The sequence below is a fragment of the Micromesistius poutassou genome (assembly GCF_964030765.1).
Source record: "Micromesistius poutassou genome assembly, chromosome: 14".
Taxonomy (NCBI): domain Eukaryota; kingdom Metazoa; phylum Chordata; class Actinopteri; order Gadiformes; family Gadidae; genus Micromesistius; species Micromesistius poutassou.
In genome coordinates this window covers 150,073-175,072 of record NC_140284.1, presented here as the reverse complement: position 1 = coordinate 175,072, position 25,000 = coordinate 150,073, and the positions used below count along the sequence as shown (strand labels likewise).

The window sequence follows — 25,000 nt, the reverse complement described above, 5'->3', positions numbered from 1 at the left end:
GTTGTCCTCCAGGGTGTCTGCTCATCGCATACTGGAGCGTGTACAACGCCACATCTTAGCTTTGACTTTACCATAATAAGCAAGTGACTCGCTCCAGTCGCATTTCTAGAGTGGTGTGGTGGTGGCCACATGCACTCAGGTGTTACAGGGATGAACGATGGGGGAGTGGAACCGGACGCTCCAAAAGCACCTTGTCAGTATGTTTCTACTTTATTGTTGTACTCTCATTAATGGACGAGTGAGGAGCCATTGCTCATGGTAATGAATGCTTGAGAAGAAAAAATTTTAGAAAACTATAAAAATGTAAATTACAGCAATGTTTAAAAACCTTAAAAGATAGAAAACTATCATTATTTACAAAGATAATATGTACACATAGCTAACAGAAAATATAACTGTGCAATGGTCTATATAAAGTATTAATTTGGCAAGTTAAATCAGATTGTATATGTGACGTACATGCTTATGTGTGTGTGTGTGTGTGTGTGTGTTTGCATGCTTTTGTCTGTGTCCGAATGTGCATCATGACGCCAGACACAATGACAGTGTCTCGTCAGAGATACAGGAGAGACACTACAGTGTCTCGAGGAGATACAGGAGAGATACAGGAGAGACACTACAGTGTCTCGAGGCCCCGTCATTTAAATGTTGTATAAAAAGCGTTCCTAGACCCTGTTGGAGAAGGGCCCCCTTGCACCACCTCCAGTGAGCAGGTAGAACTGCTGTTTGATTCACCATGAATGACAGGAGAGGCTGGCCAAGGAAGGATGCGTGCATGTGTGTGTGTGTGCGCGTGTGTGCTTGTGTGTGTGTGTGTGTGTGTGTGTGTGTGTGTGTGTGCATGTGTCTGTGTGAGTGTGCGTGCCAGTGCCTGTGTGTTTGTGTGCGTGTGCGTGTGTGTGTGTGTGTGTGTGTGTGTTTGTGTGTGCGTGTGAGAGAGGCAGGGTGGAGTTCATGGCAACAGAAGCTGGTTGTTTATATCCTGTTTATATCCATGTGTGTGCAGTATGCTTTTTAATGAAGGCAGCAGACCAGCCCGTTGACTGGGAGATTCCCTTTGCGCGTTGGTGTTGGTGTTTGCTTCCTGCTCTGGGGGAGAGAGGAGAGGGATAACCGATAAGCAAGTGAGAGAGAGAGAGAAAGGAAATGGAGGAAACCAAGGGAGCTACAGAGGGTGGTCATGAACACCTTTGAGAATGAGGCAAGCGTACCGTTCCCTTGACAACAAGCCCAACGCAACACCTACATCATCCTAGCTAGCATCAGCCCTCCTCCGTATGGGGCAGTACAGAAGGGCAGTAGGCCGTACAGAAGGGCAGTAGGCAGTACAGTAGGGCAGTAGGCCGTACAGTAGGGCAGTAGGCAGTACAGTAGGGCAGTAGGCCGTACAGTAGGGCAGTAGGCCGTACAGTAGGGCAGTAGGCCGGACAGTAGGGCAGTAGGCCGTACAGTAGGGCAGTAGGCCGTACAGTAGGGCAGTAGGCCGTACAGTAGGGCAGGCAGAGTTCACCGTCTGGCTGACTTTGCTATGATACGGTCTAATGACCCGGTGCTCTGTAATCAACAAGGACAGTGATTGGCTCATCCATCAAAGGGCGGGAAGAGGGGGGTAAGGTGTGTGTGTGTGTGTGTGTGTGTGTGTGTGTGTGTGTGTGTGTGTGTGTGTGTGTGTGTGTGACCCTCTGGCTTACAGTAGTACAAGCATACCGTCTCTACCATGTTTCCTCTGGGAGATTAGGTAGCAGTTAGGGGTCTGAGGTTTGTGTGTGTGTGTGTGTGTGTGTGTGTGTGTGTGTGTGTGTGTGTGTGTGTGTGTGTGTGTGTGTGTGTGTCTTGAGTCTAGGGCTGGTATCAGTTCCAGCTGTGCGTGGCCCCTGCTGACATAACAACACATGATGTATGGAGGCACCGCTGCTGCATTCTGTCTGTTCCTCTCCTCTGACACCACACCGTTGACATGACGTCACCGTTGGTGATGTCATGTCAGGAACCCGGTGGCTGTGTGGTTGTGTTACTCATAGTTACACTGAGCTCAAGGATGGGCGTACGTTCCTTTGGAAGAGAGATAGATTCTTTATAAATACGAGAGAGATAAAGAGAAAATATGGACTACAATACAGGAGAGATGAGAAGAAAGGAGATAGACAATGGTCAATTATAAAACAGGTAGGGCCGTAGGGAGGGAGAGAGAGAGAGAGAGAGAGAGAGAGAGAGAGAGAGAGAGAGAGAGAGAGAGAGAGAGAGTGACAAATAGACAAATAAAGAAAGAGAGGGACAGAGGGACGAGAGACCTTTACACCTGGCATTAACATGTGTTTCATGGAACGTATGAATGTGATAATGTATGCATTAATGCCCCCAAGACTCATTAGTGATGAGATCTGTGAGACCCCATCATCACATACGTATAGCCATCTGTTTACATACAAGGACATCCACGTGTCTTCCTAGTTTGACTTTATTTTGTTTATTTTCTCATCAGCATACATTTACATTTATCCATCAACATCTGTCCAATGTGCAGGCAACAGCAATAACAGCTGCGTAACGCCTCCTCCCATTGGCCGACATCAGCCAATCGCCGTAGACAGCTTACAGCGCAGCCCGATATGAGCCGAGCCACATCCGATAGGACGTTGTAAAGTAGTTCAAAGCACAGAGGTAGTTCCATGGTGATGAGTGTGTGTGTGTGTGTGTTCGTCTGGTGCGCAGCGCCCTTCATCATCAGGAACATTGAAATCAATGAGGCCATTACACCTGCTGTCATCACAGTTCAAACTGTTTCTAACTCACGTTCCTAACTTACGTTTCTGTCTCAGGCAGCCAAACCCGCGAGAGTAGCGTTCTATAATCCAGAGAGAGAGAGAGAGAGAGAGAGAGAGAGAGAGAGAGAGAGAGAGAGAGAGCGATATCTGATATCATCTGGACAATGGAGACGCATTCCAGAGCCAGGTGTAAATTCAATGTGTTGAATGTGTTTAGGGGATATCTGATTGATATCCGATTGCCCCAAAACCTGGCATGTTAACGCCAGGTGGTTTAAAGGGGTTGGACACAGTGGGACAAAACAAAACAACAGACAGAGAGACACCGCAAGAGAGAGAGAGAGAGAGACAGACAGGGACACAAAACAATAGAAAGAGAGCGACATAATAGAGAGACACCCATAGAATATACAGAGAGACACATAGAGAGATAGAGACAGAGACATGATAGTGAGACACATGGAGAGAGAGAGAGACAGAGAGAGGAGCTAGGGTGAGGGTGAGGTCCAGTCTCAGGAGGTCTGACTCAAGGTTTCCCAACAGCACAACTGAGCAGAACTTCCCCTCCCAAAACCCAGACCAACCATGTCCCCAACACAAGGTTGCATAGAGATCATTTAGAGAGACAGAATCTTGAGCAAATCTGCTCCTATTGATAGCTGCAAAGCTATTGTTCTTGGACATAGCACAAAGCACAGCTGAGCAGAAAGCCCTTATCGTCCACCATGGTGCACTTGTGGTACAATGTTCAACATTATGAATCTGTTATTATTGTTATTGCAGACTGGGACTTTGGTATGAGAGTACAGCTGTTATGCAAGACACTGTTTTCTCACGTAAAGCCCTACATGGATTAAGGTGCTGCGAAAGAAAAGTAAAACAACAACGCAATTAGTGTGAATCATTAGCGATGGCCACGGCTCCCCACCTCCTCCCCACCTCCTCCACTTCCTCCGCTCCGTCCCTCCACCGCCGGCCCGTTTTGGCATTCCTTCCACAGCCTTGTGATTACTCCATCATGCGAGTGGCTGGGGCGTTCCTGTTTGTGTTCCCTACCGTTTCTATGCGAGTGGATCCAGCGAGCAGCGCGCCCGACGCACGGCCCAGTCAATAAAGACATCAGAGGCCAGCATGCGGTGGTGAGCGCCCTGCTGTGGGCACACGCGTGTCTCTGGACAACTACCCAGGACACTTTAGAAAGGTATTCATGGGGAGGTTGGAAAAGCCCTTTGATTAACTGTAATGATGTCACGTCTGCAGTTTACTATTTAGTCATAGCAGACGGTGTAATCCGTGTGGTGAATGATCATGTTTGTTTATTTTGGATACACATCAACCAACAGATTGGGGTTAGGCCTATTGCCCAAGGACACCTACAGGTAGACTGTAGGATGATCTTCATCATCTGTGTTGAACCCGGGATCTTCGTGCTGGGAGTCAAACACTCAGGATTAGAGAGGATAAACCAGAACCAGAGCTCCTGAATTATCCAAAATCATGGCAACACACACGTAAGACTACACTATTAATTTGTCTGCTTAAGCACATTGACCATCCAGAAGAGATCTATCCAGTCCTATCGCTACATCTGCAGACATCCTGCCTGTTCGCTAATCACAATATTACATTAATGTACATGGCTCAAACTGTATTATCAACCTTATTCAATCTGAGACCTTTCAAAAACAGCGTGATTTATAGTTTGTTTTGGTCCTGTGTTCTGTTGTGAACATGTGTTCAAACCGGTGATGGTTCAGACATAAATCTATCCAAAGACCACGCCCATCACCACCCTTCCCTTGATTTGTCTTGTTCTTTGTTTAATACATTATAAGGGCTTTCGTCTTTTTATTTAGGATCTGGACAGTGGGTTGAAAGAGGGTTAGGGTTATAGGGCACTAGGACACCCCTATAGTGCTATATAAATAAAATAAATATGCTATAATGCTAGGGCTAGCTCAGGGATCATTCCCCTTTAATGTTGACTCTCACGTCACGTCTTCCGCTATGCTATCGCGGGAAGAAAGTTTCATGTTTTCGATGGGATTCAATCTCATCCAGACAGCGTTTGAAATGGATATGGGGGTTTTCACTACCCCCCCATTTTAAGAGGCTACGGAAAATAGCATTAAAATGGTAAACGGTGTGGTTATTTGCATTTGTTTCTCCTCGGTGGGTTGTTAAAATAAAATGCATGTTTATCTTGTTGCACGGTTGGCCAATAACGGGCTAAAATACCACGGCCGCCAAAAGGTTACAGGACTAAAGGTTACGGGACGTCCTCCCCCAACGGCCATAATGAGGTGATAAGGAGCCGCTGGTTTAATTAAACGTGTGTGTCACCAGAGAGCGTTTGGCAGCGTATATCCTCCTCTGGAAAACAATAAAAGTCAAAAGGACCCCTGGCAGCCATTCATTTGAGCTCCTTGCTCTGCCACTGTAAGCAGGAAGCTGAAAACCTTTAGGTCATCTCTCTCTCTCTCTCTCTCTATTGAGCCAGCGTTCTAGGCCTGTTACAGTTGTCTCACTTACTGTCTCTCTCTGTCTCTGTCTCTCTCTGTCTCTGTCTCTCTCTGTCTCTGTCTCTGTCTCTCTCTGTCTCTGTCTCTCTCTGTCTCTGTCTCTCTCTCTCTCTCTCTCTCTCTCTCTCTCTCTGTCTCTCTCTCTCTCTCTCTCTCTCTCTCTCTCTCTCTCTGTGTCTCTCTCTCTCTCTCTCTCTCTCTCTCTCTCTCTCTCTGTCTCTCTCTCTCTCTCTCTCTCTCTCTCGTGAAAGCTCCCTCGGTCAGCTCTATGAGATCATGAAATAGCATTGCTGGTGCTTCTCAATGACAACACAGCTTTCCAATTACATCCCGTGTGATAAATCTGCCCCCGGTGGTGGAGTGAAGTATGGTCCCGGGGCAGGCCAGGGTTGGGCAGGCTAAGTGCTGGTGTGCCCAGTCATCCCTTACAGCTGCCGGTCCCCTCCGGGCCCTACGGCTCATCGCGTTGTAGAAAGTAATGAATTGCAGGGCAATGATGAAGACTTTTCCACAGAATCATATTTCCACATTAAGTAAAGCAAAAGCAAATCATCATTCTCTCCGCACCGACTCCCCATACTAGGGAGTAGCACACTTCAAACCAGAATTCAGGTCGCACGAAATTCAAACCCAACAGAAAATATTTATACTGCTTTTTCCATGGTGTTTTCATTTGTTTTATTTGTAATGGATATGGGTTTAAAAGGATTTATAAGTATTTTTGCTTGAGGTGTGAAGTTAGCAAACGGGGGCTAGCAGACAGTTACTAGCTCGCCACATACAAATAAATCTCAGGTCAGGAGCTTGACAGCTACACCCTACGCACCCTTTCACCAAAAAAGATGAATCAAAAATGCAACCACTGCTCCAGTGTGGACACAGGTGTTGGACATGAACGACAAATAGGCTATAAATAACCAGGATGAGATCTTCCCACCAAGTATTTTTGGTGTGTTCATCGAGCTGAAATGTTAAAAATGTCGATCAGTAGCTACTTGTGTGTAGTCCAGTAACAGCTTGATGAAACTAAACAGCACGACGTTTCATGCTCAAAATGTCCTGAGAAAAATTATTCCTTCTCTTAAATCATGACATTGACTTTAATTTTGGAAACATGCTTGCTAAGAATTGTTAGTATGCAACATATCTTACATACTTTCCATTTTTCCATAATTATTTTGTTATGAATTTCCCTATGAATTGTACAAGAGGAAATCTATAATATTTCCATCACTCTTGTGATTGTGCTTTATAATCGGTTCATGTATATCTAAATAAGAAAAACGTGTACACAAGGTATATGTATTTAATATATAAATTAACTGCCTCTTTACCCTTTGGGATATTTCCGCTCACACACACACACACACGCACGCACGTGCACACACACACACACACACACACATTAGTTACTTTGTTCATCACCATATAAATAAAGTTAATTTAACGATTGAATGAGAATGAGCCCAGTTAAAACCTGTATGCACTTCTCCACACACTAGGACGCTCAACTCGATACGCCTAAAAGCAGTCAGAGTTTGCAATTGATTTCCAAGAGTCTCACCATGTTTTCCCCGGCTCCATCTGTTTTCACTGGCTCAGCCACCACAACAGGCAGTAAATGATTAAGTTAATAATTAATTAGCAAATTACACAGCTATTGCAGCGCAGAAAGAATGTCCCAGAACAACATGTTGTCCCTGTTCATTAATGTTATGGTTCTCCTTCATTCCTGAGCCCCTGACATGAAGGCATCCTACAGCCGTTCCAACTGAAGCAATACGCTGTGTTTATCCTTTTGTCCAAACGTTCCCTCAATCAGAGAGGGAAACCACATGAACACGGACTGAGCGGCAGCCAAGTCCTAATAGTGAGCGGAAGGCCGTACACACAGGAGCGCACAGCAGCAGGACCGACGAGGGGTCGCGGCCCCTCCATCACGCCCAAGGCCAACAAACAAACCGTGGGTCCCTTTAGGACGCGGCCGGCCGGGCCAGAAGTGAAGTAAACCGCGGGGGGTCACAATTAAAGGAATGCGATACGGGAGGAATGTGGGTTGACTCGCCAGGACAAACATGAAAACAGGTTTTGTGATTTTGGGTTTTCTACATGGATGTGTGCAGGGCAGGGTACCGGCTTTGTCATCGTGGGAGAGCGGAGAACGGATAAATCTAGTTTAAATAAATCATCCATCAGTACAGACCAGACAGAGGTGGCCATTTTCTTTTTTTCCAGTTATTTTTCTTATTCCGTCAGAAAGGAGTCTGTCTGTTGTTACAAACACACGGTAGTGCCAGAAGGTTCTGCTCCCAAACGTCCACACATTTCTAACTGAACCCTCGTGGGTTTAACGGCATGGACAACCCTGGTTGAAGGGCTTCCTTCATTTTTGTGGTGATATTCAACCTAATTAAAGCAAGGCAAAGCAGAGTCTTGTGTTTGGGGAAGTTGATTCCCAGCCGCAAGGTTCTGGGTTCAAACCCCAATGTCCACATGGTGACCTGTGGCGAGATGCATGACCCCATTCCTGCTCCTTAATGCTCCATGTATCTGAGCTGTTGATCACTGCTGCTCAACTATTCAGTAGTTGGTGGGAGGGCCGGAGTGGGACCCATTTTCAGCCTGGGAGTTTCAGGCCCAGACCGGCCCACTTTTTTCAGTGATGGAAGAATTTGAATAAATGAACAGCACACAACTCGTACTATCCCTTTTTGGATCAACGTTTGCCAAATGAAAAATCCACCTCAAGGATCTGTTAGTTTAACTATCAATTATATATACAAAAAAAATACAATATTAACCCATTACATATTTGGGTTCATTTCAATGCATCATGTCAGTTCTATGTGTGGGTTATCTTATATCAAATCATTTAAAATATATTTTTTACAGTCCTCTCTACCTGTCCCCTCAGTCCTGTCCTCTTCATGTCTATTGGGTTCACCAGCAGCATCAGACCGGCTGGACTGCTGCTCTGAGGCTACACAATATTTTATATTTTATATAATCTATCACGTTTGTTCTGTCTTTTATATTTTACATGAAATATGGTGTCCAGTTTGCCTCTTCAGTGTCGGACCGGCTTTCTCTTCTGATGTTACAAAAAAGAAGGGGTTACTTTATTGCTTGGTCTGAGGTCACAGATCATGCTGGAGTTTACATGTTAATTTTCACAAATTATATTTGTGATTCGTCGTATGGCTTAACAAAATGAACTAGAATAATGATGAATTGGTTTAAGTTTGTATGCTCAGGTTGGCATTGCAAACATAGCACGAATAGCTAAATGATTTATGTTGCAAATTAATCATTAGATCCACCTCTCTCTCCTGGCTGCAACTTGTGTCTGTCCTCTAAAGTAAACAGGTTGTTTATTTTGGCACATTTGGTGGAATCTGCCTCCAGTGCCCTTCTTTTTTTAAATCTGGCTTTTTCGGCTCCTCCTTGGCTTTTCCTGCCCTCCACAATCAACGACACTTGTCGCTTCTGTTCTCTATTTCTCTTCTGTTACCACCAGAATAAAAAAAAAACGTGACCCCCTATTGGCCACAAGAAACATTAAAAAATAAAGCAGCTGATTGGGTAGATGTGTGGGTCATGTGGCCAGTTCTCAAAGTCAGTTTTGTTACTACGTCACGGCTGCTGGACAGCCTAGCGCCAACATGTTGAAAAAGTGTTTCCATTTGTCGATATAGCACCCCGATTATTCATGACTTTGCCTGTAACCAACGCCAGTGGGGAGCGCTCTTTTTCAAAATTGCCGCTAGTTGAAGATGGACTGAGATCCACCATGGCCCAAAACAGACACCTGTCTCTGATCTGTCCATTGAAAGAGCAGCCTCATTAAGGAGTTCTGTCAGAAAAACCTCTAAAGAGTAAGAATATGTATTCATGATTGTGCTGCTGTGGCATTATTGCTGTTATTATGTAGTACTTGTAGTACTTGTATGTAGTACTGTGTTTATTGTATTTGTATGGCTTTATTTTATACATTTCATAGCAGTTGGATTTGTGTCTGGGTGTGTGTATGCAAGTGTGCCCGAGTATGTGCGTGTGGGCCATGTAGTTATTTTTTGGTTTAAATTCAGTTATTTTGCGTGATCAGAAAGGGGACCTCACACAAATAGTAGCCTAGGGGCCAATAACCACCTTAATCCGCCACTGGCTACCGCTAAGAAAAGACGCAACATGGACCAAACCAACTCAAATAATTGGGAGGGGTGAACTACCGTACATTGTATAATCCATATTATATATACTGCGATGCTGGGGCTGAAATATCAGATGAATTAAGAATGTCTACTTTAGGAGAAGATAAAATAATGGTCAAAGTAATTTTTTTTTCCACCCAAGCGGCCCAAAATACATTTGAAAGTGGACCGGCCCAACGTGAAACCTCCCGAACGTCCCGATGGCCACCCCGGGCCTGGTTGGTGGTATTTGGAATCGCTAAATAACTAATCATATCGTCAAAGTCCTCATTTGTATTGATTATCTATTTGTGAATATTGCTACAAATAACTAGCTACATTCAAAAATTGGCTTCTGGTGCTTAGTACTATACATACCATTGCTATAACAGCAATAGCCTATAATGATGTGATGGGGAGTATTTCATCTTCAGCAGTGACATAGTACCTGACATGATGCTTGCAATTCATGCTCTAGAACCATTTATTTACCAGCAAACCATTAATTTTTCTTTAGCAGACACCAAGGTTATCCAAAATGATTTACAGTGGATTCAGATAGAGCTCATTATGTAGCATGTAGGCGTTAGGGCCTCTTTTGCTCAAGGACGCTGATCTCCAATACCTAACTTGCTGGACATTAAACCATACCAACTGTAGCATGCCTAGAAACGTATGTTTGGAGTGAGACTTGCAGGCAGCAGAGCTGGCAGCCCGCCAACGGTTTCACCTTTCCCTGGTGTTTTTACAGCCGTACAGCAAAACACAGAGCTAGCCCAGCACGCACTGCTTCTTCCGACTCAACGGGGCGAGGGAATCAAAGCAGGGAGGGTGGAAGCATCCAAGGTAATGGAGATCACAGGTGACAGTGGCCACTTTCCAGGTTTTTACCGCATTACGGACATTAGGGGATGGGTGCTGTTGACTCTCCGTTTCATCCCTTTCAGAGTCAGGACTGACAGTGGATTTATTTATATATATATTCTGACAACGGATTGGATTTTGGCAGCCATTTAAAGTGTGGCATTGTTTTTATATGTGTTATAGGTTAGCATTCGACTCCCATCAAGACAACAATTCAGACACACACAAACTAGCTGTGGGCAAAAGTTTTTTCATGCCAAGGTTAAATATGGGCTAAGCGCTACCTTATCTTTATAAAGACGGAGATTTACAACTGTGAGTTTGGAAACCATCCGACTCGATTTATTAAAGGTGCTGGATTCCTTTGTTGCAAGCTCACTTGGCCTACACATATTTCTAGGGCCACATTTGAGGTGTAACTCTCTGTTTATTGCAAAAACTTCCCAGAAGCTCCATAGCTATAGCCAGAAGCCATACAAGGCTAATATGGCTCTGATTGTTGTCAGCTTGCTCTTGTAATATATGCTTTTGCTGATTGATTGAAATTTGGATCTTGTTGTTTCTTTGCAGATCTATGTCATGTTAAGATCAATTGTTGGACTAAGAAACAAAAAAAAGACAGAACAATATCTTTAATATTTATTTTCAGTAAGGTCTACTCCTACCTTGTCTCTTGAATACATGTATTTTACATGTTCAATACCGGCTTACAGTCCCACTTAAGTAATTACAATTAAGTATTGCAAACACATCACTGGCAATTGGCTGTGGTCAAAGAAGTGCATTAAACGATTCCAGGTTTGTGCGAGTTACCGCACTCCAAACAGGTTTTTAAAATGACGCTACAATTATGCTGTAGTCCAAACCATAGCTTAGCTTAGTTATGCTACTAGTGTACCCAATTTCCTGCGTATAGACTTTTTCCAATTTCATCATGTTAACATTACCCAAGTCCTGGTAATGTAATGTAAACAACAGGCCCACATACGTTGGGCCTGTTGAGCTGTATGAATGAAAGATGGCTGCCAGTCAAAGGTAGTCGTGGCACTCCACACTCTAGACCAGCTAGGCTGCCCTGCTAGGCTGCCCTGTAGCTAGGCTGCCCTGTAGCCCTGTAGCTAGGCTGCCCTGTAGCTAGGCTGCCCTGTAGCCCTGTAGCTAGGCTGCCCTGTAGCCCTGTAGCTAGGCTGCCCTGTAGCCCTGTAGCCCTGTAGCTAGGCTGCCCTGTAGCTAGGCTGCCCTGTAGCCCTGTAGCCCTGTAGCTAGGCTGCCCTGTAGCTAGGCTGCCCTGTAGCCCTGTAGCTAGGCTGCCCTGTAGCCCTGTAGCTAGGCTGCCCTGTAGCTAGGCTGCCCTGTAGCCCTGTAGCTAGGCTGCCCTGTAGCCCTGTAGCTAGGCTGCCCTGTAGCCCTGTAGCTAGGCTGCCCTGTAGCCCTGTAGCTAGGCTGCCCTGTAGCTAGGCTGCCCTGTAGCCCTGTAGCTAGGCTGCCCTGTAGCCCTGTAGCTAGGCTGCCCTGTAGCCCTGTAGCTAGGCTGCCCTGTAGCCCTGTAGCCCTGTAGCTAGGCTGCCCTGTAGCTAGGCTGCCCTGTAGCCCTGTAGCCCTGTAGCTAGGCTGCCCTGTAGCCCCGTAGCTAGGCTGCCCTGTAGCCCTGTAGCCCTGTAGCTAGGCTGCCCTGTAGCCCTGTAGCTAGGCTGCCCTGCACTGCTGCCACTTCCCGACTATTGAGGATGGAGCCGGCAACGTTGCCAAGAAACCACAATTTGTATAATAGCTGCCATATGAGGGGTGTGTATGTATAGGTGTGTGTGTGTGTGTATTAAATATGTGTGTAAGTGTGTGTGTGTGTGTGTGTGTGTGTGTGTGTGTGTGTGTGTTTTAAGGAGGCTTTCAGCACTGTGGACCCTATACTTTAAACGCCTTACGGCAGTTGTTCCTTTCTTTAAAACACCCCACCCCCCCCGCCCCCCCCCCCCCCCCCCCTGGCTAATGCCTCTATTGGAAGCTAAGCGCTGTACAGTGAGAGATGGTCTGACCCCCCCCGAGGCGGCCATCCCACCCAGAGGTCTCTTATTTTTAGACGGGGCGATCTCAGAGACGCGCGGGTTCAGCCAATCAAAACACACCCGGGGACAGCGTGCTCTTGTTTACGGATTCCTCTGTGGAACCCACGATCCCACCCTTACATTAACACACACACACACACACACACATACACACACACACACACACACACACACGTGTAGTCTCATGCAATGTTCATTGCAATTATTAATGATCAGGATTGTTCTCATCATTGTAATGACTGTTGGTTGAAGTGTTTTTTTAAGGTAGGGGTTCAGCATCCCTACAGGCGGACTGTGTGCCAACATGGGGATGGATCCCAGAACCGTGCGGCTGGGAGTCAAACAGAAAGATAACTATAAGACTCTTACCTTCACTTCACATTTCTTGTGGCAAGATATCCGGCACACTAGAGAAGAAGAAATAAATAAACAAGAAGATAACATTTCAATTTAGAAGATTTACAATTTAAATTGGTGATTTATTGCAGTGAACTCAACATCTATCAACACTAAAGTCATACATGGTCATTCCTCGAACATCTCACCATCAAAAAGCAAATTAAATGAAAAAGTTAGTTTGGTGTTAAAAGTCAAACAGTGTGAGATCCAGGTTGATGGCAGCCAGGCCTTAAGATTTAAAAGTTGCTTGGCGAGGGATTAAAGTCTTAGTGCATTATTCAGTGTGAGCGTGTGGGAGCGTTACGAGTGGAGAAGCGTTTCTTAAAGCAAATTTTTTTTTATTTTCTGCTTCATCATGTTCCACCTTCACAGCAGAATCATAACTGAACATCCCAATGCCAAGGCTCTCATCTATTGCTGTCTTAGTCCTCTAGTGGACAGACAGCGAGCTCAGCTTCACACCTCTTTCTCCAGGACGCCTACAGGTACACTGGGGATATGATATCCTAGGTACTACAACCTAAACTGATAATGGAATAGACACCAATGGTAGAAGCCTGTCCCTGACATATATATATATATATATATATACCAACACAGCATCGCGTCATCAAGCACCAAGCTACCCACAAAAGGGGGCGGGGCCTTGGTGCTCGGCGCTTGATGACAGCTTGATGGTCAGTTCTGTTTCCATTAAACAAAACAGGAAAATGTCAAAAGCGTAGAGTAACAGGTTGAAAAAGGCATTTGTGTAGGTGTCAGGGTAAGCACCGTCCGGCCACTGTGTCAGGTCACCGCTCAGCCTTCATTATTAAGCTATCACCAACGAGAAGATTCAGGCAAGGCAGCAAAATCCTTCATAGCCATGTCTCAGAAAAGCTTTGTTTAACATGAAATATATGCATGTGAACATTTCAAAGGAGTCATTCAAACACACGTGAAACTGCACTGAGATCCATCGGATCTGAGGTTATCCATCCCCAACCAAGGGGTGTGGCCAGGAGGTTTAAAGAAGTACGTGCTGGACCTGGCCTATAGGAACTCAAGCTCAACCTGTTCAGCCAATAGACCAATGGGTGGAAAGCTTCACGCTGAAGAGCACGCCCCATCATGTTGCTTTTGGCTCGAGCCAACAGGGTATGAAAGCAATAGAGTGGTGAGATAGGACCAAGGAGAAAGCCTCTGTATAGCTCCTCTGTATAGCTCCCCCATCTCAAATAAAGACTCAGATCAACATGTGTTTGAGCGTGGCGGGGCAGTGGCGAGGAGATGTGTGTGTGTTTGTATGTGTGAGTGTGTGTGTTTGTACGTGTGTGTGTGTGTGTGTGTGTGTGTGTGTGTGTGAGGGAATGTGTGTGGGTGTGTGTGTGTGTGTGTGTGTGTGTGTGTGTGTGCGTGTGTGTGTGTGTGTGTGTGAGGGAATGTGTGTGTGTGTGTGTGTGTGTGTGTGTGTGTGTGTGTGTGTGTGCGTGTGTGTGTGTGTGTGTGTGTGTGTGTGTGTGAGGGAATGTGTGTGTGTGTGTGTGTGTGTGTGTGTGTGTGTGTGTGTTGGCTGCTGTTCGCTATGTCTCTGTTCCCAGCTCCTCCAGAGAATACATTTGTTTATGTATTCCCTGAAAAACAAGAGCAAGACTAATAATAATTACATTCATATCACCGTCCTACCACTAAACCTAACGTTCACACATGTTTCCGCGGTGTGAAATTCTCGTAAACGGTCCGAAAAACGTTCCCAGTGTGTTTTTGTAAGCAGAGAAGATTTCCATTTAGCATAGCAACAATAAGCAGCGGTGAAAAAACAACAAATCAACAAAGGGCTCCACTGGAGTGAAGTTGTGGAGCGGAGAAAGTGACAGCGCTCTTTAAGTACAGAGGGAACGGGTAATTGCTCTGCGCTACATTTAGTTTCTATTTCCAAACCCAGGGGACTATATCCACCCTGGAGGGGGTCACATTGGAGAGCCAGCCTGACTCCTTAATGAAAGGCCTTGGCCTGCGGGTGGCAGCGTGACATCCTGCTGGCCCCGAGCGGGCTCCGGTTCCCAGGGCCCTGTCCACCCGGCCCCCGCCGCCTGCACGCCGCTCGCAGACGCCGCCGTTGGGAAACAGCGGGCGGGACACGGCAAAGCGTGTAACCCCCCTCCACCATGTTCAGAGTTATGATGTCAGATGGCAATCTCCAGAGTAAAGAGTGGGCTGTTTACAAAGGATTTGTCATGTATTTATCGAATGTCATTTTCTGCAGACTGCAGCATAATATGCTTGCAGATTGTTCTGTATGCGGGTACATTTACATTTGTATTTACATTAAGCAGACACGTTTAACTTGAAACGGCTTCCAAGCTGAGTTGAGAACGGTCGAAGCACATGAGCCAACGAATAGTGGAGTAGCGACGAGCTCCGAACATCTAGTAGCTTCCAAGTGCGTTCTTAAAAAAACAACATTCATTGGACAGAGTGAAGAGTATAGTTCAGGGTTCAGAACACAAAGGTAGTTATTTGTATTATTTTGTAAGTGTAGTTCCTCCCCGTAAACACGGCTTCTGGGAGCAGAAGGAGAGGAGGAGGATAGACTTCCATATTGGGTGTGAGAGCAGCAGGCAGACACAGCCAGGCCCCAGCTTTACCTTGTTAGGAAGGGAGGGATATGTCATGTAAACAGACATGAGATCTAATGGAGGCGGAGGCAGAGAGGAGAGGAGGAGGGGAGAGGAGGGGAGAAAACAGGGGAGAGGAAGAGACTAGAGAGAGCAGGAGGAAAGGGGCCAGAGTTGAAGGAGAGGGGAGAGGAGAGGGGGATAGGGGATGAGCGAGGTGGTGGGAGAACAGGAGTGGAGAGGAGAGGGAAGAGGAGATAAGGGGACCAGGGAAACAGAGGAGAGACTAATATAGTAGAGGAGGCAGAAGAGCAGAGGCTTCATCCAAGCATGTAAAAAGTGAATGAAGGGACTGAAATATATTTGGGAGATGACCGCAGTGAGGAAGATGATGATTAATATGGTCCACACCAATAGCTCACATGATTGCAGCAATTACAAGAGAAAACGAAGGGTTACGAAGAAATATGGAACAAAAACATGATGACAAATTGTGTGTGTGTGTGTGTTGCCTGGTACCACACAACACAATAAAGGGCAGGGCCTCCTCCATTTCCTCCTTCTAAACCGCCATGAAAAATCACATTTTTACGGCAAAAAAGACCCAATGAGGTTATTCTGGGCTATTCTGACTGTGTTCCAAGTCATGACTCAATACAACAGGGAGAAGGTTGATATTCCTTAATGAACTGTAAAAGAAAAACTACTGAAGACGTAAAAAATAAAAGCTAAATCCTTTTGTTTTTTTCCACAAAATCGATCTTATTGGAACTCTGTATCCAACTGACGTTTTTGTTGCTTAACCGCGACTACAACGTTTCCGTTTGTAGCCCAACTTTAATTCCTGCCGCAGCATGTCCATCTTACAGCAGGCGTCTGAGCTGCATGAAGGCTCTGTGGTGGAAGACACACCTTTAAGTGACGACTGCACAAGGCCCCGTTGCCATGGGAGATTCCAGTAAAGACGGCTTGGCAAGGAACAGGTCAATATCCTGAGAAGAGGAAGGAATCATGGGAGCTGGCTGGCTATGCTGTCACGTTTCAGAACCTTTGTTCTCTCTCTCTCTCTCTCTCTCTCTCTCTCTCTCTCTCTCTCTCTCTCTCTTTCATATTTCTGTGTTTGTTTGCCTTTGTGTGAAGGCTTCTGTTGTGCCGTTTTGTTTTTGTATGCAGCCTCAATTAAAGGTTGTTTTGGTCAGCAGCTGTTTCCCGTTGGCTCGTATACTGGAGCTTGTTATACAATACTTCAGCCTAACAATGAGATGTTATGATGTGAGAGATGATGAAGGTAATGAGAGGAATGGCAATGATTTATAAACAACCTCTATTTTATAATGTGTTATGCAAAACATATTGTAAAACATTAGAGTAAGCGGCCACGGCACTCACATGATTCAGATGGATTCTGTTCAACAGAGTAGTTTGTGTCAAAGGGTTTTAGGGTATAAAAAGGTTGCTTCTGCCTCCTAGTGGTGAAGGTGCAGTTTTGGTATAAATTATTCATTTGAATTAATATATATTTATACATTTATTATTAAAGTTTTGAGGTTTATTCATTTTACTTGTTAAAATTGGTTTGACATACTAATTGATTCTAGAAATATTCAGAATTATTAATTTGCCCATATGCCCGTTCATTAACATATTTGCTATCTTCGCCTTCATTTTTGCCTTGTTTTTTTTGTATGGCTTTGGTTTTAAGGGCTCTGAACCTTATCATTTAGAAAAATCTGTAACATTAAACCAAATATTTGTGTACATGTAATGTGGCAGAATGGCCATCAGATGGCCTGTTTGCACTGCTCAGGCTGAAGGAAGGTTGCTATAATTTACTATTCTCTGCTCAGCACAAGCTAGTGTTTCACTTTGTTGCTATTTGACAAAAACCAAAACAAACGGTATCTGCATTCTGGGTTTTTTTCAACAAATGTGTGGATGATATATATTTACCCCCACACACACAAATGACAGACACACAGTCCAACACAAACGTTCATGCAACAATGAATCCGACAAAATAGCCAAGACTCAACAGTGTGTGTGTGTGTGTGTGTGTGTGTGTGTGAGACTCAAATGTTATGGCCCTTCAAATCAATGAGCTAAGTGAGAGTCCAGTGTTGGTAGGATGTGGTTGCATGGTCCATCTAGTGTTTAACGATAAAGAAGGAGAAAGACTCCATGGAGATCCAAAGGCTTTCTCATAGGACTGGGACCACTTATTACATTAATGACTTCTCCAGGGGATAGAGAGGGAGAGCAAGAGGGAGGAAGGGAGGCAGAGAGAGAGAGAGACGGAGAAAGACGGTCATGAAGATTTTGAGTGTGTGTGCGTGTGTGGGTACGTGGTTGCTTGTGTGAATGTGGATTGTGCATGTGCTGTATGTATTTGGATGTGTGCGTTACGTGTGTACTTCCATGTGTAAGTGCATGCATGTGTGTCTGTGCACTTCTTTGTGTAAGTGCATGTGTGTGTACGTGTTTTGCACATGTAAGTCATAACCATATTATAGAGAGCCAGGCCGTGGTTTATAAATCAAGTGAATAACACAGCCATCATAGACTTATACTGGAGGCACACACACACACACACACACACACACACACACACAGTTTATACAAGCAAACAGACAGACACAAAATCAATACACTGACATTGAAACACTATTGTAGCTAATTATGGTTTGTGTGTGCGTGTGCGTGCGTGTGTGTTTCTGAAATGTAACTCTCATTGGGATTAACCGCATACCAGTTGCATGATCTCACCAGTAAGACACACACACACACACACACACACACACAGTGTTTACAGCCAGTCCCAGGTGAGGCTGTCTTCAGCAGAACAAGGAGCCAGTGTTTGCCTCAGTGTGCGCTCCTGCGCTCCACAGCAGAATGGAGTCTGGATTGCTTTTACATCTGTACTATGATGAAGAAAATGCTGCATGGAAAATCATTCTTCAAACTATTTGATTTCAATTTAAAGGTCCTTGAAGGTGAGGTTTATCACTTTAACACATTGGTTGGGTGTACTGGGAAAGATTTTAAAAAATGTTGCACAACTTTCAATTGTTACAATTGTGCAACTCTGCTACACAATCCTTGGTGGGGGAGACTCTGCAAATGGTTCTGCCGTTTTGGTTCGTTACATTTTTTATTGAAAAATAGCAGAACTACTATAATGGTTAGAACCCTAACCTATGGTCAGGTTAATGGTGAAAATACACATTGGTCCACCAACCGTAGCAAACCGATGCAGACATTCCTGGAGGCTATTGTAAACTAAATATAATTACACAGATTACATTGGAAAAAACATTATTTACAAACAATATATATCTATATATCTATATACAAAACAATTCTTTACCACTACCCCAACGGGAGCCTCAATGTGTTTAATCGTAAACTGTTCCTTTAAAAAGGAAATGGACTGCATAAGAATAAAGGATGCATCGTTTAATATAGCCATTAATTTTATATATTTACAGTGTAAAGTAAGTAACACATCAAATAAATAACTAGCTAAAGTGTACTATATGCAACTGCCTGGGTCTGCGTACAAACACGCTCAAAACACATACAGAAATGTATCCTACTGGAAATAACACCTCGTAACTAGGGTGTTGCCATGGTAGCAAAACACTGTGTCTCCCAGCAACCACAGAGGGAAGAGGAAACGGCCGTGTCCTTATTTGGACCGTGTCTTTGTGTTTGTAAACACAGACATGGCTGACAAAAAAGGGGTGTCTGTTGGTTGTAGTTTTGTGTGTGACACACAAAACACACTCACACACACACACACACACACACACACACACACACACACACACACACACACACACACACAGTCAGGAGGAAACAAAACAAAGCCTGGGTGTCGCTGGAAAATGGATGCTTCTATGTGGGGCCTGACATCTACTTAACCCGGGAGCCCTATCTTGAGACCTGGTGGACTGTAGCTGGATTGATTTCCTATTGCTATTCATCGCCCATCCCCAGACCCAGTGAGAGCCAGGCTGCTGCGGAGGACCTTCTGTGTTTTCATAAGCAGCCCAAATCTCCTGCTATTCACAATCTATCCTGTACCTGACGGACAGGAAGTGGAACAACCTCACCCCAGCGACCTGTCAGGGTGAGCCAATGGCTCAAGTGGACCCATCTGCCTCAAACTTTTGCACAACTTCCACGTAATTACAACAAGCCAGGGCTGTTTGTTGACTGGGAAATGGTTCATCTAAAATAATGTCAACTGGCTTAGTTCACATGAATACATAATGTACACATAAATAGATAATGACAATTATAATATAGCTCACACTTATTTAAAACTCTGGATCAAAGACTGGGTTATAAAGCACAGGAGGAAGCAGGAAGGATCAGGTGCTTGACGTTGTTGACCTCTAGGTACTTCTTGCATTCTGCCACTTCAGAACCCTACACCTGCACTCAAACAGACACCTGTTTTCCACCGCCTCAAAGTTGTTTAGCCCAATGTAAAGAAAGAGGGTTGACTCATCTGTGTAACTGAGCACAGATCCATCCAAGATCAATGAGACAAAGTGGCTGTTTAGCAAACACAGCCAAGGAAATGGAAACCCTTTTAACCCCCTTTAAGGCATCATTTAACCTGCTCTGTCACGTGATTGGCTGCACCCGGCCACCTAGATGACCCCAGGGGTGACCTTTAAGACATCATTTTAACCTGCTCACCTAGATGACCCCTAGTGCCGCTGATGACCGGTGTGTCAGCAAGGCTTTTGTATTCCCTGGGTTTTTGGGTTTTCGCTTGCTAACCTTCTCCAAAGTGCTTGTGGAGGTTTGATGTTAAGGCACTATTGAGCCAGACAAACACAGTCTTAATTTTCCTTAGCTTACGGACACTCAATCTCTCCAAATCACCAGATGTTTCTTATGTCCTGAGGCAACCACTATTACATATCAGATATCATTTTGAAGCTTTTCCAGGTCTGTCCAGGGAAATGGAAGCCTGGCAGAATAGTTTAGCGGCCAGGGTGTTCCACACCCGCCGGAAGCTTCTGTGTTTGAGCCACAATGTCCACAGCCAACCTGTAGGCCACATTGAGCCAACAGTACTGCCCCTTACCTGCTCCTTAAACAGGTATTTCTCAATTCAAGTCTCTGAAGTGTAGCTGCTGAATGACTAATTGCTAGGCTAAATTGCTAGATAACTGTTTCCAGGTCTATCCAGTGAAAGGGAAGGCTGCAGGAAAGTGTAGTGGCTGTGTAGTGGTTGACTCTCAGACAAAAGGAAATGGGTATGAGTCCACAAAAGGCCAGTGCGCTTTAGCTTGACTTGTCTCTGAATTCATTTGTAAATCGCTTTGGATTAGCGGTGGATTAGTCAATAGTAGTAAATTGAGTATGCCATTTGGGAAAAATAACCTTTTCCCACGTGTGTGCAGGGAAGGGAAGGGTGGGGCAGAGAGGGAGGGTGTGAGGGCAGAGAGGGAGGGTGTGAGGGCAGAGAGGGAGGGTGTGAGGGCAGAGAGGGAGGGTGTGGGGGCACAGAGGGAGGGTGTGGGGGCCGGGTGGGGCACAGAGGGAGGGTGTGGGGGCCGGGTGCGGGGGTGCGGGGGTGCGGGGGACAGGACTGACCTCTGCAGATGAGGCCGTCCTGGAGGATGGTCTGCTGACACACGGCACAGGGCCGGCTCTTCTTGAAGCTCTTCACCCTGAAGGTGTGGGAGTGGACGGCCTCCAGCTCCTCTGGCTGCAGGGACACGAAGAACAACAAGGACCGGGTCAACAAACGTCAACACAGAGGTGGGGCGGGGGGGGCGGGGGGGGGGACACCTGGCCAGGCGGGGCCACACCAGAGCCAGGTGTTGGGGGAAGAAGGGGCTGGAATGCCATGGTGCAGCTTTTCTTGTTGAAGTCCCTCCCACTGCTTTGGGAACAAGGCAGCGCTGAACAAGTCAACAACATTGATTGTCTATTTTGATCTTGTTGTGTTGCATCCTTAGTATTAAGTCACTTTTGATAAGAGTGCAAGATGACTTGATGTACCCATGTGTAATGTCATTGAGAGCCGGAATAAATAAAGAAGCATAGTATTGTAAATACACCCAATTTTTGTTATATATTAGTCAAACACATTTTGGATGTTACAATAAACATTTGGATGTTACAATGTTACAATTTAATTTAAATAAGATATATATTTATAAATATTAAGTTCAAAAACCAAGATGTAACTAAATTTATGTGTACCGGGCTAATGCAGGTTAGACTCTTAGTTGATTAAGCCTGGTTAGAACTAGTGCCAACTTCCACTTGAGGCTAAAGCCGTTCCATCAACGCAGTTCAGCCGCGCCTTGCTCAGGTTAGTTCAAACCAAGCTCACGTTGTCCTGGATTACGCGTGTTCACAAGATATGTAACCAGCCCAGAACCGTGAATGTCGAATCATGGATCAAATGTCCGAAAAGGACAGAGCGGGATCTATTCCAGCGGCGAACAGAAGCTGCTTGTGGAGGTCTATGAGGAGTACACGCATATAATAACTCAAAAAGGGAACACCGTAACCATTAATAGAAACAGGGAGGCTGCCTGGCACAAAAATCGGCGATCTGTTGAATGCATAAGTTGTATTAAGCGTAACATATTTTAATTTAATATTGACCATGGATTTAAAAGCAGGGAGATAGTCTCGAGTTAACGCGTCAGACTTGCACCCGGTCGACCGGGGTTCTATCCCCACGCAATTAATAGTAATATAGGAAGGATTACTGGAGAAATCAAATAACTTTTCATGCAATTTATTTTCCATTTCTTTGAATATTCTTAATAAGGGAATTAATCAAATTAATAAAGGGAATTACAAAATGAAGCCAACGCCAAGAAGTTACTTAGCGGAAATTCTCTTAAGTGACGTTCATGGAATGCAACCCTAGCTGAAAGAAGCCAGGCTTTACGTTTAGCTTGATGGTTGTTTGGTCGGATAAGTTGCCATGGTTACTTAGCGGAGATTCCCTTAAGCCACATTAATGGAATGCAACCCTAGCTGAAAGAAGACCATTTCATTGGACAGAGTCCAAGTAGTGGCACACTAATGTATTTGCATAACCATGATCTGATTGGCCGACGGACCTGTCGCTTCCTGAAAAGTTGAAAATTTCTCAACTTTTGACGCAGGCCACGGAGCCGACTTGACGGACGGACCCACAATGCATTTCGAGGGATCCCCATGCAAAGTCAATGAGATGCGTCCGTTGACGGAGGTAATGTGCAAGAGGCGTAAGCATCCGTTGGCCTCACTCAGACCAGCACCCTAAGCCTCCGTTGGCCTCACTCAGACCAGCACCCTAAGCCTCCGTTGGCCTCACTCAGACCAGCACCCTAAGCCTCCGTTGGCCTCACTCAGACCAGCACCCTAAGCCTCCGTTGGCCTCACTCAGACCAGCACCCTAAGCCTCCGTTGGCCTCACTCAGACCAGCACCCTAAGCCTCCGTTGGCCTCACTCAGACCAGCACCCTAAGCCTCCGTTGGCCTCACTCAGACCAGCACCCTAAGCCTCCGTTGGCCTCACTCAGACCAGCACCCTAAGCCTCCGTTGGCCTCACTCAGACCAGCACCCTAAGCCTCCGTTGGCCTCACTCAGACCAGCCGACACAACAAACAGATGTTTTCCTAGAATCTGACGGTGTCTGCTTGCCGTGAGAAAATCCCAGCCAAACCGGTCTGCAATTTTATAAATAATCAAAGCAATCGATACAGGCTGGATAACAATGTTAAAAGATGAACTAGAAATCTTTCTCAGAAGAGATTGTTGAGATGTTTTTGTTTTACTTTCAACCAGATTCGGAAAAAGTGAAGGGAGAAAGAGCGTCACTCTGATGGCTGAGTATTCTGACCAACATAAGTGTGACCGTATTTGGAAACCAATTGCTGCCCAGCCAAGGTCCAACTGGTGTTTGTTGATGTTTGTTGCCGTTGGTGAGGGCTGTGTGTGAGCACCTTAACCAGTTAACCCTCTATTGACTATCCTCAAACCAACCTGCTACACAGATGATTTCCCAGATGTCTCATCAGTAGACGCAGCTCTGTCTGTCCAGGTTCCCTCTTTAACAGACGGCCGAGGGGGATTCATCACACATTCCCCTTGTTGAGTTTTCTGAGGTGGGTCTGGGGTTGTTAGACGTGTTCGCCTCATTGCATCATGGGATGACATCATATGATGATGTCAGGCTGAGCTTGTGTTTGGCTCATCATGGTAGGAATGGTTGTGGTTTTTAAAGGGCAAGTGAAACCAAAATGTTGTTGTTTTGTTTTAAACATTGTAATAAGTCGTATATGATCGCCAATTTAGTAATCTATGCCATTTTGTGACTGTAACTAAAATAAGACATGTAGAGTAAAACAGGAGTAACTCCGTATGTTGTCTGAGTCTGCCCACCGGGTTGTTAACGTTTCACTCTGCTCGGCGGCGTTCCTCTCAGAGCCACTCGGACGTCACGGCCAGGGGCCGGCGGCGGCCAGGTGTGTGTGAATGTTTGGTGCTCTGTGTGGGCAGCAGGTAAAGCTTCTCAGACACTCATAGTATAACACAGCGGTGTGTGGCACACTTCATTCACATTATTGCTTGTTTTAGTGCTCTTGCACAACGACAATACAAGAAAATTATAAAAATGGAGTGTGTCGTAGCCATGGGGATAAGCCCCCCTGCTTCCTGGACCTCCAAGACCCAACACACATTGTTTCTTATCTCATAGTGTTGGATTTCAGGGGTTCACTTACACCTTAAGTGTTTCGAGTTGTCCCTGTTTACACAAGTTTACACGTTTACACATGTTAAACCAAATAAATCATGTACAGTATGTGTGTGTGTGTGTGTGTGTGTGTGTGTGTGTGTGTGTGTGTGTGTGTGTGATCTCCTAGCTGTAGATGCCCTTGAGCCTTTGAGGGTTGTTATCGTCCAGTATTCTTAGGAGTGTGTGTGTGTGTGTGTGTGTGTGTGTGTGTGTGTGTGTGTGTGTGTGTGTGTGTGTTTGTGTGTGTGTGTCTGCAGAGCACATGTTCCATGCAGGGATTCAACCTAAAGACACTTTTATTGCATGTGATTTCATGTCTGTGTGTGGGTACATGAATTTGTAAGTGTGTGTGTGTGTGTGTCTGTGTGTGTGTGTGTGTGTGTGTGTGTGTGTGTGTGTGTGTGTGTGTGTGTGTGTGCGTGTGTGCATGGCATAAGAGAGTTTTGGGCATGTGTTTTGGGGTATTAAATGCATGTGTGTGTGTGTGTGTGTATGTGTGCGTCTATGCCTTGTATGTGAGGAATGAGGGTTCGCAGGCAGCACTTTATACTAACTCCTCTCACCACTAATGGTCTGTTCTGTTTCTTCTGGTGGTCCTTAAGGAACCCAACCGTGGCAGGATCCCTCTGAACCACAGCCATGAAGCACACCATCCTCTCACATTCTCCCTCTCATTGGCTGCCTTCCCTTTATCACCACTCTCCCACTGTACCTCTTTTTTCATTCTTCCACGGCTCTTTAGGGGAACACCTTATCTGGGTTCAGTTTCTCTCACCACATTATTCCTCTCTGCCTCTCACTCCCTTTCACAGGATCATCTGTCTGTTCTCTA

At 45.4% G+C, this 25,000-nt stretch overlaps 1 protein-coding gene across 3 annotated transcripts in view; it reads right to left on the bottom strand.

Moving 5' to 3' along the window:
- tns1b (tensin 1b) overlaps positions 1-25,000 on the bottom strand; it is a 181,868-nt gene that overhangs the window by 102,923 nt on the left and 53,945 nt on the right. For all 3 annotated transcript variants that reach the window (XM_084478512.1, XM_084478514.1, XM_084478513.1), the window contains exons 2-3: positions 21,014-21,128; positions 12,774-12,811 (exon numbers count right to left, since the gene is read on the bottom strand). In XM_084478512.1, coding sequence (XP_084334638.1) covers positions 12,774-12,811; positions 21,014-21,128 — 153 coding nt within the window. The remainder of the gene's footprint in view (positions 1-12,773; positions 12,812-21,013; positions 21,129-25,000) is intronic.